The following is a 17,598-nucleotide window of genomic DNA, read 5'->3' as shown; positions in this document are numbered from 1 at the left end:
CATACAGGGAGGAAGTACACGTTTAGTGGCTTTTAACTACGGGTGGGACAATATATAATACCATAGCCGATAATGGGGTCACAATAAAGATACAATACTTTTTTTGTGATTATTCTTCTTTATAACTCGTGAAAAAAACATGAAATCTGCCATAGACTTTTTTTTAAAGGGGATATATCATGGTTTTAAATCCTTCCTTTTTACATATAAATCATACAGTTATGGTCTATATAAAGCGGAACTGCAATGCTTGGGTCTGAACTCATTATTATAGCTCCACAGGCCCCTTTTCTACCCCTTTTCTGATGTGCTTCTGAGAGCAACTCGTTTTGGTGCGGTCTCTTTAAATGCAAATGAGACACTCCATACGCCGCCCTCTCTTCAGGTGACACTCGGTTCAACTCCACCCTGCTCGGCCATTTTTGTAGTTTGATAGAAGAGATACGGCTATGGAGCGGCGCATAAACTTTTTATTCAGAGGTTATTTACAAAATGTCAACAACAGAAGACTTGTCCATCCAGCCTTACATGTTTGAGCCAGAGTCGGACCCAGCGGAGCGAGATGAAAATGAAGATGATGAACCTGCAGAACCCTAGCAAGTGAGCTAACACAAGCACCGAGCTAACGCTAGCGCCAAGCTAACGTCACGAAATGCATTTTAATAGTCTTTTCAAAGACAAAAACGGCAAAATGAAATGACTAATGAAAACTTTAGACTTAAATTAAATCATGTAGGCCATATCATCAAGGATCTAAAATGAGCACACAGCGTTAACTTATGAAGTCTGAAGACGGTGCAACTGCTAATGCTAACAAAACAATGACAGGGACGTCTTATCATCACACTTTTTAGCGTTATTTACAGCTTACCGAAGTGCTCTGTTCGTCGTCTCCAAAGATAGAAGGAATTGAACCCTCAATCAGACAAAGTCTTTCAGCAAATCCTTCTTTATACTGGCGGAGGTTGCTGAAGCAGTCATCCTTGAAGTGCTTTGCGCGCACAAAAATGACCTTACCCACAGATGTGGGTACATTTCTGTGAAAAAAAAACTCAACCAGGCACTTTGAAAAGGTTCTGATGCTGGGAGACGGTGTAATGAAGCGTGTGGGTTACTACATCCAACAACCGAACATTTTGACTTATCCTCTCGTAATTTCGGCATCCTTGAGCTTGGACTACAAAATAAAAGCGAGAAATAAAAATGGCGGATTGCTCGAAGTGTTGGACCTGGAGTTGATGTACTAATTTGGCAGTTCCGCTGCAAATACTGTGATGTAATAGTTCAAAAAACGTAATAGAGAATAGAAAAATCGAAACAGATTGAAAAATATGAGCAAAACAGAATATAAAGATATCTACGGAGCACCTGAAGAGACTAATTTGATTTTTTCTGTACTTCTAAGCACTCTAAATATACAACAAAATGTATTTAAGGGCTAAAAAAGTGGATTTAGTATGATTTGTCCCCTTTAATACATTGATGATAATAAATACATATTTTTCTATTTTTCATGCTCAATGTTCAGTCAGGCCATTCTCACTGGCATATTCTGTCATGTCACTGTTACTCATAAACATATTCAAAGCTATTTTCCAAATATATTAAATATTTCCTGCTTGGTTCGGCATTGTAACTGGGTGACCATGGCTCAGGTGGTAGTGGGTCGCCTTCTGATCAAGAGGTTGGGGGTTCGATCCCAGTACCTGACTATGTGTCAAAGGGCAAGACACTGAACCCTAAGTTGCTCCCAGTGGATGGCAGTCCTGTCCCACTGGTGTGTGAATGTGAGAGTGATTGGGTGAATGAGCTGATATGTAAAGCGCTTTGAGACTGCTTCAGTGTGGGGATAAAGCGCTATATAAAATCAAGTCCATTTACCACTTAACTGTTACACATTGTTAATTTTTGTACCTTTTGACTAAACTGTGTTGTAAGATCTTTGTTAGAACAAACTAGTTTTTAAGTGTGACTCTCAGAGTAGAAGCTCACAGAAACAGGCTACATTATAGCAAGTTAGAAACTAATGGCCGTGTGTGGCCAGTGCAGATCTGTTGGAGGAAACATCTACAGGTTAATGAACCAAGTAATTCTACAACTTTAAGAGTGAACAACTTGCACTCAAAGGCTTCACCACACAATCAGTTAAAGCTGATCTGATATTGTCACACTAATGAGCCATTATTTTTCAAACATTATAGGCTTAAAAAACACACAAAGGCTGTTTCTGTTGGTGGCAGGGAGCGTCAGAGCGGCGGTGAGAGCAGAGGAGGAGAAAGCAAAGCAGACAGCGGAGATATTTTCCTCTACTCGCCATTCAAAGTGGTTATCTTTGTGGCTATGATGTGTGGAATGCTGGTCCTCATGTATTTCTTCTACAACATCCTTGGTATGTTGGAAAATAGAACAAGAAGCAGCTTATTATTGAGGAAGTGTCTGTTTTTACTGACAATCTGTGTTGTGTTTGTTTCTCTTGTCTGTCTAGTTTACATCATCATAGCTATATTCTGCATTGCATCTGCCTCAGCTTTGTTTGGCTGCCTCGATGCAGTGATGGAAATACTTGGGTGTTGCCATGGAAGGTACAAACATTCTTGCTAAAGAATTGTCAAAATGTACAGTTTTGAGTGTTAATTTGAACTAAAGTCGGGTTGAATGTGTGTCTGTTTTGGTTCATCAGGTTCTCTGTGCGGAACTGGAACTTGTCACTGCGGTCTCTGTTGTTGGCCGCTGTGTGCATCACCATTGCTGTGGTTTGGGCAGTGTACAGAAACGAAGACCGGTACTGTCAAACCTTTCTCAAGTGATTTATGCCAGTAAATGTTTTAACAATATACTACAAACAAAACATGGTTTATTTAGTTATTTATAGGTTCAACCATCTTTTTGTTTTTATTAGACATTTTTAATAAAAACACGTCATTCTATTATAATTATATACATATATTTTATGGGTGTATTTATCTAGATATGTACATAAGGGAAGGTGTATGCATATAGAGATGCATGTATATGTACTGGTTTGTACAGGTAGGGCTGGGCGACATGGACCAAAACTCATATCTGAATAATTGTTCTCAAAATGGTGACATACGATATAAAATTTTGATAATTTCAATTCAAATAAAGTCCTACCAAAAATACAATTCGGGGTAAAATTTGCTGATGCAAAATGCCACACAGGCACTTTTTTTGTGGCTTGTTTAAGGGAAGGCCTGGGTTAGGACGCAATCCATCTAAATGTGCTTTTCATGCTGTTCTGAGAAGTAGCAAAAGCAGCGACTCCTAAATTAAGTATTTTGCTACAAAATAAGCTGTAAAAAATATGTATATCGGTATAGGTAATATTAAAACTCGATAATCTTGTATATCGCCCAGCCCTATGTACAGGTATGTGTTTATATATGTGTATATGTAGATACACTGTAGGTGAATTACATTTACGTTTTCTTAATACCAGTGATAAACACATTTTATTTGTATGTAAGTATCAGGCATAAGCATTAAGTCTGTTTAGGGAGATTGCTATTGTCTGATGCGTTATATTTAAACGTTTTGTTGTTTTTGTTTGCACATTTGAAATAAACGCTTCAATCAATATTACCATGTTATTCAAACTAACATCTGGCTTTATGTTTGTGTTTTTTCTCTTGTTAAACTGGACTGAAGTCATTTTATTGTGCTCATTGTTAAGCTTTTTTCTGTCTTCACAGATGGATCTGGATCTTACAGGATCTGCTCGGCATCGCTTTCTGCCTCAACTTCCTCAAGACCATTTCATTGTCTAACTTCAAGGTTCTTTGCACATTCCTGTCGTTGTTTACCTTCTGAATACCTGAAGCACTCTGTTGTACTCCTGAGGGGTATTCCATAAAGTGGGTTATGTTCAAACTATATGTATGTTGTATGTTCAGGCTGAAATGAGGGAATCTCTGAGTATCCCATTCCTAAACGCGAGGTATGTTCTTCTCTGAGTATGTTACCATGGCAACATTCTTCGTGAACTATACCTGGTCGCTGGCAGGTTTTATCAAAGAAACCCTGGGTTTCTACCTGGCTCCACCCACCTGAACATTGTTTCTGAACATTTTAATGAACCTTAACTTTTCTCTGAAACACATTAGTAACATCACACACCACAGACGTGTTCACATCATTACTAATGTTGTGTTGCTTTACGTTTTTTTTTTTGTGTGTGTTTTTGTGTGCAAACGGTAGTTTTCTTTATAACATTGTGGATGTAGGTTGAGGTTGATCTGCATTAAAACATCTACTGACGTCTGTAGTAAAGTTCACTGAATACAAACCTGTGGATAATATAAAGGAGAAGATGATAATTTAAATGAATCCACTTTTAAGGCTCAATTGTTGTTTTATATTGTTATACAGTTAAATCTGTAGATCACGGCTCTTTGAAGATATGATGGTGCAGTGAGTTGTGATGCTGCGCGTGGAAGCGGTGGGTCACGGGTTCACGTTCCGCTTCAGTGTTTTTTAATGGCATTTTTTAGGACGTATAGATGACTCTGGCGACAATATTACATTAAAAATCAATATAAATGATGCGATATCAAGCGGCATTTGCTGTCTTAATATCTAGTGTAACAGGAGGGCTCTCTATGCAGCCATCCTATGCTGCTGACACGTCTCCTCAGACACATTTTATTCACATTATTCTCCACTCGTGACGTCACTGAAGCAATAAAGTGATGAAGCGACCAAAAAGTGTGACTAATTACGGGTGATTTAAGCCACTATAATCACTGAAGACTGAACGCACCTTTAGAACAGGCTCATGTTCCTCAAACATCGGCTTATTTCACCCATTACGGTGAATAGATCACTATTTTCCGGGTGGTTGCCATGGCAGCTTGACTCATTTTCGATTTTCATTGATGATGGCTTTTTATCGCGCACGTGCACATCGGTAACCCAAGGTTTACATACTCAGGGTTGATTGACCCACTTCATACCAGCTGTAATGGAATCCGATACCCAGAGTTTCCCATCGTGGGGTATGTTGACCCAGAGTTTATGGATAGACTCAGAGTTTGTTTACCCTCCTTTATGGAATACCCCTCTGGCCAATGACTGACAAACCTTTTGGAAATGTATTTTTTTCCATCTGCTATGTCTTAGATCTGTGTGATTCTCCTGAGCCTCCTGCTCATCTATGATGTCTTCTTTGTATTCATCACTCCATTTTTCACAAAGGTAATTGTACGATTTTGTGTTGTACATCACATACATTCTGAATCCAAGTCTCCCCTTTGTCTGACTACACCATTTTGCTTAGAAAACTATTTAAAAACATCTATAGAGCATAATGATGGAATGAACGAGTGATAACACACATTTTAAAGATTCTCTATTTGTAAATAAGTGGAAAGAAACAGTATTTCATGCAGTGGTTCCCAACCTTTTTTGATATCAAGAAATTCAGGCGACCCAAAGACATTTATTTTTTTTCTAGAATTAGTTTTTGATCATGTTTGAGCTCAGATCTTTTTTTTTTTCTTTTAACTACATTTTAGTTTAACTAGATTTATATTTCACAAAGTGAATGTATAGATATACAGTTGTTTAAGATTGTGTGTTGTTTTGATTTAAAAAATAATAATTTATAAAAAAATTCAAAAACTATTTAAATTTTTTGCAGGAAGTTCAGAGGACCCCACGTGGGGTTCCGAGCCTAAGGTTGAAAAACACTGAATTAGTGGCTCCTGAATAGATGTATTTCTATAGTTTTTTATGATTTCTGGTCATCTCACACCTGGCGTGGGACCAAGACTGACAATTTATTTGTAAATTTTCCACTCTCTCTCTTTGTCTCTCAAGTACCCACTGTAGTGCTATCGCATACCCCTGTGGGTACACTAACCCCCATTTGAAAAACTCTACTGAAAAGAATGACAAGCTAGTTTTGGATCTTTGGTATTTATTACTCTTTGAGAATCTTAAGGAACGATTTTATAGCAGACATATAGAAAAGTTGTACAAACATTTTTAGCTCTATTGTCAGAGTTTGGAAAAGTCAAAGTTCAGCATGTGTTTCTCTGCCAACAGAACGGAGTTAGCATCATGGTGCAGGTTGCCTTGGGCCCTGATGCCTCTGGAGAGAAGGTAACCATTAAGCCCTGTCCCGTACTTTCAGGAAGAGCACCACCAAATAATTTAGATCTTTACATAAATAATGGTCTCTAGTTCAATTTATTATTTAGAGATTTCCAAAAACTAATTTAAATATTTGATTGGAAATTGCATGCCTGCATGAGCAAATCTATAAGGAAGAATGTGAAGATAAACCTCGGGCCTCTATTTCATAGCTGGATAAACAAACTCAGAGTTTCTTTTGCTTTTAATTATCCTGTCTGTCCTAATCCTGGTCATCCTTTAGATATTTGTGCATGTTCACATGAAATGAGTGGTTCAATGTAGCAACATAACTAACGGCATCTCTAATATTTATACATTCTGCAGCACAGCACACTTGATGAAAACGATCAAAGAATTGTTCTAAAAAAATATTAAGTCTGAAGTAGAAACACATTATACAAACTCAAAGAAAAATAGTTTCTATGTATGCATCCTTCTGTGTTATTATTCGTTATTTAATAGTTACGTTATTACTTACTGTAGTATTTAATCTGCATGAATATTAAAGCTGTGACAGTAACCAAGCATCAAACCACAGAGTTTATTTTTATTTAACCAAGGGGATGCACGATATTGGATTTTTTTTTTTGGGCCCAAATCTGATATGCCAATATTTTACAACAAATTTGGCCGATAGCAAATACAAAGGTTTTTTTCCCCACATACTTAATTGCAGAAATCATTTAGTTTATGTAGTGAAATAAACATACAGAATTATTTCAATCAGTCAATCAATCAATCAATCAATCAATCTTTTATTTGTATAGCTCCAAATCATAACCAATGGTATCTCAAGACACTTTACAGTAGAGCAGTCTTAAGGACGGACTCTTCATTTTATGGATACACACATGCATATACTGTATACGTATATACACATGCATATGTATCCCACACCCAACATGAATTCATCATGGCGGCAAGGAAAACCTTCTGTTAAGCAGCAGGAACCTTGTGTGGATCCCATTCCTATGATGAACAGCCATCCACGTTATGCTGTGTTGGGTGTGTGCAGAGGAGAGGGTGGAGACAGAGCTGCTGAGACTCTGTAACTCCACACTAAGGATCCCACGGACCTGCAAGACAAAAGCCAGAAGGAGTACAGCAGCAAACACACAAGGGAAGAAGCAGACATAGAGGGAGTGTTTGAGAGAGGAATGGGACCCTCTCCGGTCCCTCTCTAACCTAAATGACCTCTCTCTTAACGCCCTCTCCAACCGAGCATGCCAGACCCCCCCACCGGCAGTCTATGCCTATTGCATCTTAACTATGAGCTATGAGCTGGTTCCTAACTAAAAGCTTTACCAAAGAGGAATGTTTTGAGCCTAACCTTAAAGGTAGAGAGGGTGTCTGCCCCCCGAACCGTGGTTGGTAGATGGTTCCAGAGAAGTGGGGCCTGATAACTGAAAGCTCTTCCTCCTATACTACTTTTAGAGACAAATGGAACAACGAGTAGTCCAGCATTTTGAGAGCGTAGTGTTCTGGGGGGATTGTATGGCACTACAAGCTCCTTGAGATAGACTGGTGCCTGTCCATTTAGGGCTTTATAAGTATCATGTTGGCCCACTGGAAAATGCCGTCATAAGACAAAACTGAAAAAAGATAATTGTAACTAACTGTAATTAAAATACCAATATCAAAAACAAGTGGTTTGTTTATCAAACTGTCAAATTATATTATTCAAAAAGGTTAAAACTTTGCTTCTACAATATATTCTGATTCTGTTAAGTTATTAAAGTCTTTAAAAAAAGTAACCACACATCTATAAATGTTTCCAGTATGTTTTATGAAAATAAAATGCAATCAACTTCTAAAACTAGAATGCAGTGAGGAGTGAGGCAGTTTAACAAGGTCTGATGCCGATAATATCGTGCATGACTAGTTGTCACAAGGTTATGTCTTGTTTCTCAATGATGGTTGCTCATTAGAATGATAAATGAGCTCTCAGTTGTAAATGCTTTTGTATTTGTACTATCAAGTGTGTAGTGGCTTTATTAACGCTCTGCGCTGCATGATGTTGATGCCAATAGGCTCACTAACTGTGTGCTGGGCTTTGGTGGTCTCTGTCATAGACACAAGGTAATATGGTGGAGGTCCCTGCTGAACCCCAGGCTCCCTCTGAGAAAGTAAGGCTTAACTTGTTACTACTTTACTGCTGTTTAGAAATGCTGCACACACTACAATACTGTGTATTCATTTTTGTTTTACACCTACATAAGCTTTTTCTATTTTGTTGACATGAACAAACTGCTAAGATATGGATCATGAAAGGCTAAAAATGTATGAAGGTAGATATGTTGCAAAATGGGAGGGATTATAGAATATACTGTGAGCTTGTGTATTAAAAAAATCCACACACGTGAAATTAATTTCCCATCATTTGTGACACGAAATTCATTTCACGTGTGTGGGTTTTTTTATACACAAGTGAATCTTTTTACATACATGTTTATCATATTCTACAAGCGCTCCTATTTTGCAACATATCTTACTTTCATAGAAATGCCTGTAGTATAGCATTCTCACAGAAAGAAGAATTGTATATAATATACAAAATAAAATACTGTTGAGGAATCATTTTGTGGTCTGTGCTGCTTGTGCAAATCAGTCTTAGTTGAAGTTCTCCTTATTCACTGCATGCTTTTTCTGAAAGATAATGAACCCACCAAACTCACACATGATGTCTGTGGATTGTTGAGCTCTATAGTTAAAGATGTCCACGTGATTGTTTTAAATTCCTTTTCAGGAATTGTCTTTAATTAGCAAAATGTTCTTCTTTCCTCAGCTGCCAGTTGTGATGCGGGTTCCTCGGTTCTCTGCCTTGACTCAGAACCTGTGTGGATTGCAGTTTTCTATTTTAGGTTATGGAGATATCATTGTTCCAGGTGAGGATGAAGAGCTTTTTGGGGGTTATTGTAGGGAGGGCAAGTGTTTGACATGTTGCACTCGCTTTTTTTACTTTGTGGTTCACCCCTCAGGTCTCCTGGTAGCGTACTGCAGCAGGTTTGATGTTTGGATCAACAGCACAAAGAAGATCTACTTCGTCAGCTGCTGCATTGGTATACGGTCTTAAGTTTTTATAGTCTTATATCTTGGTTAGGATTCTTATCACACTAAATATGCTGAAAGAATCATTTCAACTGATGCAAAATGTCTGTCTTTGAACCCTGCCGTGTGTGTGTGTGTATGTGTGTGTTCCCATGCAGCGTACATGTTGGGGATGATCTTAACTTTTGTTGTGATGCTGCTGTCTGGAATGGGCCAACCTGCACTTCTGTACTTGGTGCCGTTTACTGTGATAACCTCTGCTGTTGTAGCGGCTTGCAGGGGAGAAATAAAGCAGTTCTGGGCTGGAACCACTTATGAGGTGAGAAGACAGTTTTTAATACCTGTGGTCATACGTCACTGAAACAGACATAGCTGAAACATTTTGTTGCATCGCACCCAGCAATCAATGAAAAGGTAAACAACACTGAAATGGAAATGGTTGTGCTGTTCTGATAAGAGACGTCCTGCATGGACTGTGATAGCTTTCTTAATCAAAATAATTAATGAATAGAATTAATTTTTTTTGGTGATTAGCTTTAATTAGTGCATTTTCTTTAAAGCTCTTTAGGATCATGACATTCAGGCTCCATATGTCCATAGACTAGGCATGCAGACTGCTTCTACAAACATGAGTTGTTCTCAGTCAGGGTTGGGGTGAATTACCTTTTTCAGTTACAAATACCCATGCACAGTTCAATTACAATTATTTTTAATCCTCAGAAAGTCAATTACAATTAATCACAATTACTGAGTCTGAAATAATCAACCTAATGAAAGTTAACATTCCTCATTTGTTAGCTTTCTGTTAGCATCTCTTATGATAATGAGTCCTAAATCAGCTGTAAAATACGCTAAAAACAAATATCTATCATCTAATTTATTTCTTAACTAATGGTTACCTTGTTAGGCTTCCTAATCAATGTTAATATTTTTGGTGTGGACGTCTGAGCCTTTATTGTGTCAGTATAACCCTCAATTTATTTATTTTTTCAATGGTAAAATGTTGAAAAGCTTGATATGAAACATATTTTAATAATTGTTAACTACATATGTGTAGAACTGTACATACAGTAGAACTGTAACATGGTTTCCCAGTTTAGCGTTAAATTATTATTGACAATTTTTATAGAATTTTCATGACAATTAAGTAAATTATCTTAACTCAATTACAATTTAACTACAATTACATATATGCCATAATTGTAATCAATTACCCGATTACAATTATAATTGACCCCAACCCTGTTCTCAGTTGTCCAGTTAATTTAGTCGTGACTACTTTTTGTCCTTGACTTGGAAAACATTGTGAAACTTCTGTAATTCTGAAAGTTTCACTGTCAAACTGTAGAGCTATTTAGTAGCAGTCGCTAAGTAACATAATGTAAGTAACTTTGAGCTGATTCATTAGTGATAGACCTCCACAATACACATGGCCTTTGATTAGCTCATGACATGGGATTCCACAGACAAAAAGCTCTAGCTACGCTAAGGCTATGCCATTCATTAATTTTGGATATTGATTTTCATTATAACATTCAATGAATACAAAAATAACATAATTGAAAAAAACCCAAAAACGATTATTTAAAAAAAAAAAACATTAAAATGATTTTTAATTTTTTACTACACATTTGCTATTCAAAAATGCAAAAAGAACTTAGGAATAAAACTTCCATGATTTTGGATATCTACAAAGAATAAAGCTTGGCACACACAACAAAAAAAAAACTTTGAGTTGTTTACGAGCATTCCTGAAGCCAGATCACATAAACAGGCTGGTGTTCCTGGCTTAACATCTATAAAGCTGTTATAAATTTCCTATGTTTCGTTTGCATTACGGTGTTTTTATTTTCGGGCACCCAAACGGGCAGCTATTGTTTTCACCGTTGTGTTCGGGCACTGTTGCGGGCCGCGTAGGGGTCCTAACCACTGAATGTGCGGCTGACAGTATTTTCCACTACACCCACATGTGTTCGGCCGGCCGATGTGTCGTCTGCTTTGAGATGCGGTGATATCTTGCAAATCAGTGAACCAATGGATAATTCATCACTGTTTCCATGCTGTGGCATATATAAAGGCTAAGACTGAACTCTGTATCCTTGTTTCTCTCTTTGACCGGAGCAACTGGGTGGATGAGGTGTTCCAGCAATCATTATTAAACACTGTCACACACACGGATGAAGCAATAATCTCCAATATTGGTCCTTCGAGCCGGATACTTCACTCACTACAGCGCTATGGATACACAGAGAACAGCATCATCTGAAAATGGACATCTTGGAGGAGGAAGATTACGACAGATTTCAACACACCTACAAGGCTACCAGTTCAGCTTACCACCAGCCCTAATGCCTTGTGCTGCCTCAATCCACAACGTCGGCTACAGCGCCAGCGCACAACAGCTGCAGTCACCCCACCAGCAGACCGAGTCTCCTGTGAAAGATGACCAGCTCCACACTGCGCTTGGGCGTAACTCCTGTCCTCCTGTGGTCGGGGCAGTCGATGGGGTAAGACAATGGGACACAACATCTAATGCCAATCACCAGCCTGGTCTGCTAACTGTCTGTGTCGGCCCCCAATCTCCAACGCCATCTCAACAGAGCTGCCACAGTCAGAACCTAACAGAGAGCATCTTCAGCGTCGACAGCAGTGGCCCTCCGACACCCTATGGCCCAGCTTATTCCGAGCTGAGATCCTCTATCCAGCTCCAAGGTAATCTGCCTGTAGCATCACCGCTACGAACAACATTCCAGTCACAGGCAACTCTGACTTATGCACCAAGCAGCAGGCGGGAGAGCTACATGCTAACGCAGTCTCTTCCAGCAACATTGACCTCAGCAACGCCATCTGGAGCTCCATGGCCCCTGCTCCTCACAACGACAAGCACAAGCCCTCCACAGATGAGTCTTCAGGCAACACCGGTCATCAGCCACGCAAGCCCACCAATGTCTACTCGCCAAACCAGCCTCCACCGTCATGTGTGAGTACTGCACACAGCAATATGCCTGCGGTCATACAGATTCAATACCAGCCTGTACCAGCGACACTCGCCTATCAAACATACCAGCCTCCTCCAGCCGCGCTGCCACCGACACCACAGCCTCCTCCAGTCGTGCTGCCACCAACCTACCTGCCTCAAGCGGCTCAGTATGTTACCCACCAATCACCAGCTGCGGCTGTGCATCAGCCACTGTCTCCACAACCAGCCCATTATCTACCAGTGTATCAACTGAGCTACCCACCACAGTTACTGCATCAGTCTCAGCCACCTCTACAGACTCAGCCAGTCTATCAATTGGTGTCTCAGCCGCCTGCTCCAGCAATTCATCAGCCTGCACAAGTCTGACAGGAGCAGTACACTGTTCAACCTCAGTATACACTACCTCAACAGCATCTTAGGCAGCCAGTTCCAGTACCAGAACTTCCTAAACTGGTCCACGACAGCGAGAGGGAGTTTGCTGATCTCAAGATGGTGCTGGAGTATCTACTTAATCCGCACACTGAACTCTCTGAGCACTACAAATATCGGGTGCTCATGGAGCACTTGGTGCTGGATGAGGCTAAGTTGATAGATCAGGCCTGCAGGCACTATGCACAGCCCTACACTTCTGCTATGCAGGCCCTTCAATGCCAATACAGACAGCCATATCAACTCGCACAAAGTGAGATTGCAGCAATCTTAAATTCCACTGATGTCAAATCTGGAGACTCTAAAGCTTCACCCTTCTTGTTGACCTGCTCGTTGGGATGCTGACATCGCTAGAGGGGGCCAATGGGATGGAGGTGATGTCGACTGGGCACGTCGATCGGCTTCTAAGTAAGCTCCCTAAACATTTGAGAGATGGGTTCGTTGGGCACCTAAAAGTCTAAGGCCGGCTAAACACCAATCATCTCAACCCATACGATCTACAGGACCTTGTGGACTGGCTCAAAGTAAAGGCTGAAGCTCAACGGCTGTCGCCGAAGATGGCACAGCGATATCAAACTGATGGAGTGCAACCAGCTAAAGCAGATAAGCCAGCTTCCCCCTTCAGGTCTTGCAACCAGCCCATTGCAATCTATCATGGTTCAGATAAGCTTAAACCTGACAACCGCCAGTCTACAGAGGACATCCAACCAGGGACTAGGCTGCAGAAATGGAAGAGGATGTGTCTGTACTGCAAGAGTACCGAGCATTGCCTCTCACAGTGTTCAGACATCGCCCAGTGCTCGCCTGAGGAGATCGAAAGGTGGATCAATGATGGCAAGCGATGTCGACACTGTGGTTGAACAAACCACAAACAAAAAGTTAAAAAAGTCGATGTAAACCTACCAGTACTTCTCTGGTCTTTGGAGAGAGCAGACGTGTTTTCGTTTGCTCCGATAACACGACCTTGGCTACAGCTGAACAGCTGAACAGCCTGAAACATTGGGCCCAAGACTGAAGGAAAATGGTGAAAAAACCGCAGGGAGGCCCTTCAGAACCCAATTCGGGTTTGGAAGAGGTCAAGGAGATGATATGCGAGGGTCTACGAAACCTATCTGCCAAGATAAAGTCGTTGGAAAAGATGCTGGAAAACTCACTGGAAAAACTACAAAGCGAAGCAAAGGTACTGAAAGAAAAGAATGAAAGAAATGCTGAAGAGATAAAATTGTTGAACGCGAGGGTTGAACAGCTGGAACAAAAGGAAAGAGAGAAAGATGTCATCATCACAGGCCTAAAGATAAAACCCAGGAGCTATGCGAGTGACGAAGAAACAAAATCGATTGAACAACAGGTCATTGACTACCTGAAGTCGAAGGACATTGTCCTGAACCCTGACAACATCAACTCCTGCCATCTCCTGCCAAAGAAAAATGATAACAGAGCTGTAAAAATAACCTTCACAAATATGAAATTCAAAGGACAACTCCTGAGGCAAGGAAATAAACTGAAGGGAACGAAGGTGTACATCAATGAAAACCTGACGAAACAAAATGCAAGCATTGCATGGAAGGCACGCCAAATAAAAAAAGGAGGGAAAATTGTGAAGACGTGGTCAAAAAACTGCAGGATTTATATTCTGGAAGAAGAGGACGGAAAACCATTTCTCATCAAAACGATGGAAGACTTGGGAAAATACGAAGGATCCACCTAAACATCAGCACTACTGATGGTAATCATGGATATGGACCCAGATCTATATAAACACTGGAAACAAAACTCAGACTGTGATTATTTTACGGAGACTGAATTCAATGTGGAAACCAAGAGTAAAAAAGGTCTGTCATGTATTCATTTCAATTGCTAGGTGGTGGGGTGATTAAGGATTACATTAAATTTAAATTCAAAGTGTTTATTGTCATATGTGCAGTTAGAAACACGTTTTCTTGTACAATGAAATTACTACCTTGCTTATGAACTAAGATATAATAATGTGTTTATGCAAGTTAAATCTAACAGTGGAAAATACAACACTGCCATTAGAACCAACAACAGCAGTTAGAAACACGCTTATGAACTAAGATATAATACATTAAAATACTACCTTGCTTGTGAACTAGGATATAATAATGTGTTTATACAAGTTGGATCTGACAGTGGAGAATACAACACTGCCAATAGAACTAACAACAGCTGAATTAGCCTTGATGTAGAGACAAAACAAGCTGCAAACTTGTGTGTCCAAAAGAGACATTCCCGAGTGGTGACATTATGGATGAAAAGGGAAAAAACCTTCCAAACACCTTCGAAAGAGGAACTGTTCTTGAACTGGAGGAATGCTAACAACGTCTGGCAGGGAACAAGGCCAACACGAACAACGATAGAGAGGAGGAGGACAACATAGATGAGAATACACAAAAAAGGACTGTTCAACAACTCAAGAATGTTTTGACCAGAGAGACATGTAAACCCATGTAAATTTGCGATGGTAAAACAGGGGACGGGACCCGGATAAGCAAACTACTTCTCTCGTCTCCTTTTTCGGCATGTACAAAAAAGAAAAAAAAAAAGTGAATGTAACCATGTCGGAAATAAACTAAATAAATAAATAAAATAAAAATAAAAAAAGATGCCTGCACCCTAAAGAAAGCATGCAGCGAGTGCCAAGAGATTCACCTCAGAGTACTTCACACCATCGCCAACCAAAGCCCCCACGTCTACCTCATTACACCAAAGGATCGCACTTCATTCTCCAACTCCGTCAAAGGGGGGAAGGTGTATCTCAAGGTGGCGCCAATCATCATCAGCAATGGGAGTAAGTCAATCCAGACCTATGCAATCTTAGATGATGGGGCCGAATGCACTATTATATTGCCGGGAGCTGTCAAACACTTGGGACTTAAAGGAGAGACTGAGTCATTAGCCCTCCGGACAATACGCCAGGACGTAACCTGCCTCACAGGATCTTCGGTGGACTTTCACGTGGCCCCCCTGACCTGGCCCACAGAACGACACCTGATTAAGGGTGCCTTCACTTCAAACAGGCTTGCTCTGTCGGAGCAATCTTATACTATGGATACACTTCAGAGACTCTATCGACACCTGAGAGACATTCAACTGCAGGGCTTCAGCAAAGTACAGCCACTACTGCACCCACCTGATCACCGCCAGAGAGCCCGTCAGGTTCGGCCCCAGAGGTGGGCCTGCGGCAGTTTACACAGCTCTCGGTTGGGTTCTTCAGGGTCCCGATGGTCTTGAGTCTCAAACCTCCTCATGTTACTTCACCATCTCAAGCCAGTGGCAGATGAACTCTATTGACATGTCGAACGTCTATGGCAGCTTGATGTTCTACCATTCCGGAGTGAGCGGTTAGCAGTGCGGTCCCGTCTGGATCATGAGGCCGTGAATATCCTAGGGGAAAAAACTCAAAGAGTAAAGGTCGGTGACATCTTCCGATATGCTACATATCAAAGATGCCCCACCATTAAAGGCAACTATCGATGCAGTCATTCCCATGCTCCGTAGCACCGAACAACGACTAATGTAGGACCCAGCTAGGGCTAAAGTGCATGAAGCCGAGATTAAGAAGCTCATTGATGGAGGATGCGTCACTAAACTTTCAGCAGAAGAGGTGTACAGTTCCAAAGAGTCATGGTTCATTCCCCATCACCTTGTCCATCACAATGGGAAGGATCATTTGGTGTTTGACTGTTCCTTTACCTACAAGGGTCTCTCGCTCAATGACCAACTCCTCCCGGGCCCAACCCTCGGACCATCGCTCATTGGCGTCCTACGATTTCGGCAGTATGCAGTGGCAGTCAGTGGAGACATCCATGCAATGTTCCATCAGGTTCGTCTTCTTCCAGAAGATCAGCCGCTGATGAGGTTCATCTGGAGGAACCTGCAACACGGGAAAGAGCCGGAGGTCTACCAATGGCAAGTCTTGCTATTCGGCACAACGAGTAGTCCCTGCTGTGCAACATTTGCGCTTCAGAAGCATGTCAAGGACCAAGTAGAAGGAAATGAAGACAGATCATGCAGTCTCTGGAGCAGTCTTTCTATGTAGACAACTGTCTACAAAGCTTACCCTCGCCTGAAGCAGCTAAACTCTTTGTTGACAAAATGAGGCGGTGCCTGGCCTCAGGAGGATTTGAAATCAGGCAGTGGGCAAGCAACGTTCCAACTGTCGTCTCCCATCTACCATCCACGGCCAGATCAGATAGCGCAGAACTTTTTCTAGCCGAGAAGCAGACTGATCCTCAGGAGCCAGCTCTAGGTTTACGGTGGCACTGTCCAACTGATCAACTTGGCTACCGGTCCAAGGCCATGGAAAATGAAACCCTCACTATGCGGCACATATACAAAGTCCTCGCCCGTCAGTATGATCCGCTTGGAGTGATTATACCATACACAACGAGGGCCAAAATCCTCATTCAGAGACTGTGTGCAAAAAAGAGAGGCTGGGACGACCCAAACCTTCCACCAGATATAGTTGAGGCCTGGTCTAGTTGGGAACGGGAACTTCCTGAGCTTGCAAACATCACCTTACCACGAGCCTACGCACCACCAGAGGTTGCCATTGAAACCAATGAATACACTCTACACGTCTTCTGCGATGCATCCGAACAGGCATATGGCTCCGTTGCTTGTCTCACTACGAAGGTTGATGACGCAGTTCACATCTCATTTGTGATGGCAAGGTCCAGGGTGGCCCCAAAACGTCAACGCCACGCCTAGAACTCTGTGCAGCCTTGACCGGAGCCCAGCTGTCCTCCCTCATCCATCAAAAGCTCACCCTCACCATAACCCAGACCTTTCTATGGACAGATTCAACTACTGTCTTAACCTGGATGACATCCGAGTCATGCAGGTTCAAAGTCTTCGTGGGTACAAGGGTCTCTGAGATTCAGGAACTGACAACTATGCACACCTGGCGGTACGTTGATACGGCAAAAAACCCAGCCGACGATCTCACTCGCGGCAAGACTCTG

At 41.2% G+C, this 17,598-nt stretch overlaps 2 protein-coding genes across 6 annotated transcripts in view; both read left to right on the top strand.

The window, feature by feature from the left end:
• sppl2a (signal peptide peptidase like 2A) overlaps positions 1-17,598 on the top strand; it is a 30,710-nt gene that overhangs the window by 8,873 nt on the left and 4,239 nt on the right. For 2 of the 4 annotated variants that reach the window (XM_028436719.1, XM_028436701.1), the window contains exons 6-15: positions 2,202-2,389; positions 2,486-2,582; positions 2,681-2,782; positions 3,714-3,795; positions 5,140-5,214; positions 6,067-6,123; positions 8,229-8,282; positions 8,942-9,041; positions 9,135-9,215; positions 9,363-9,523. In XM_028436719.1, coding sequence (XP_028292520.1) covers positions 2,202-2,389; positions 2,486-2,582; positions 2,681-2,782; positions 3,714-3,795; positions 5,140-5,214; positions 6,067-6,123; positions 8,229-8,282; positions 8,942-9,041; positions 9,135-9,215; positions 9,363-9,523 — 997 coding nt within the window. The remainder of the gene's footprint in view (positions 1-2,201; positions 2,390-2,485; positions 2,583-2,680; positions 2,783-3,713; positions 3,796-5,139; positions 5,215-6,066; positions 6,124-8,228; positions 8,283-8,941; positions 9,042-9,134; positions 9,216-9,362; positions 9,524-17,598) is intronic. The other 2 variants (XM_028436709.1, XM_028436728.1) reach the window with 2 other exon arrangements.
• Positions 10,341-13,584, top strand: LOC114455474 (extensin-like). Of its 2 annotated transcripts, XM_028436747.1 has the most exons (3): positions 10,341-11,711; positions 11,805-11,916; positions 12,018-13,584. In XM_028436747.1, exons 1-3 carry the CDS (start codon positions 11,442-11,444, stop codon positions 12,548-12,550), a joined length of 915 nt encoding a protein of 304 aa, XP_028292548.1. In that variant the 5' UTR covers positions 10,341-11,441; the 3' UTR covers positions 12,551-13,584. The 2 variants fall into 2 exon arrangements, with proteins under 2 accessions (XP_028292548.1, XP_028292541.1); XM_028436740.1 differs by having other exon boundaries at positions 10,341-11,916.

The sequence above is a fragment of the Gouania willdenowi genome, chromosome 3 (assembly GCF_900634775.1).
Source record: "Gouania willdenowi chromosome 3, fGouWil2.1, whole genome shotgun sequence".
Classification (NCBI taxonomy): Eukaryota; Metazoa; Chordata; class Actinopteri; order Blenniiformes; family Gobiesocidae; genus Gouania; species Gouania willdenowi.
Note: the sequence above shows the minus strand (reverse complement) of the source record. Positions and strands in the feature narration are given on the sequence as shown.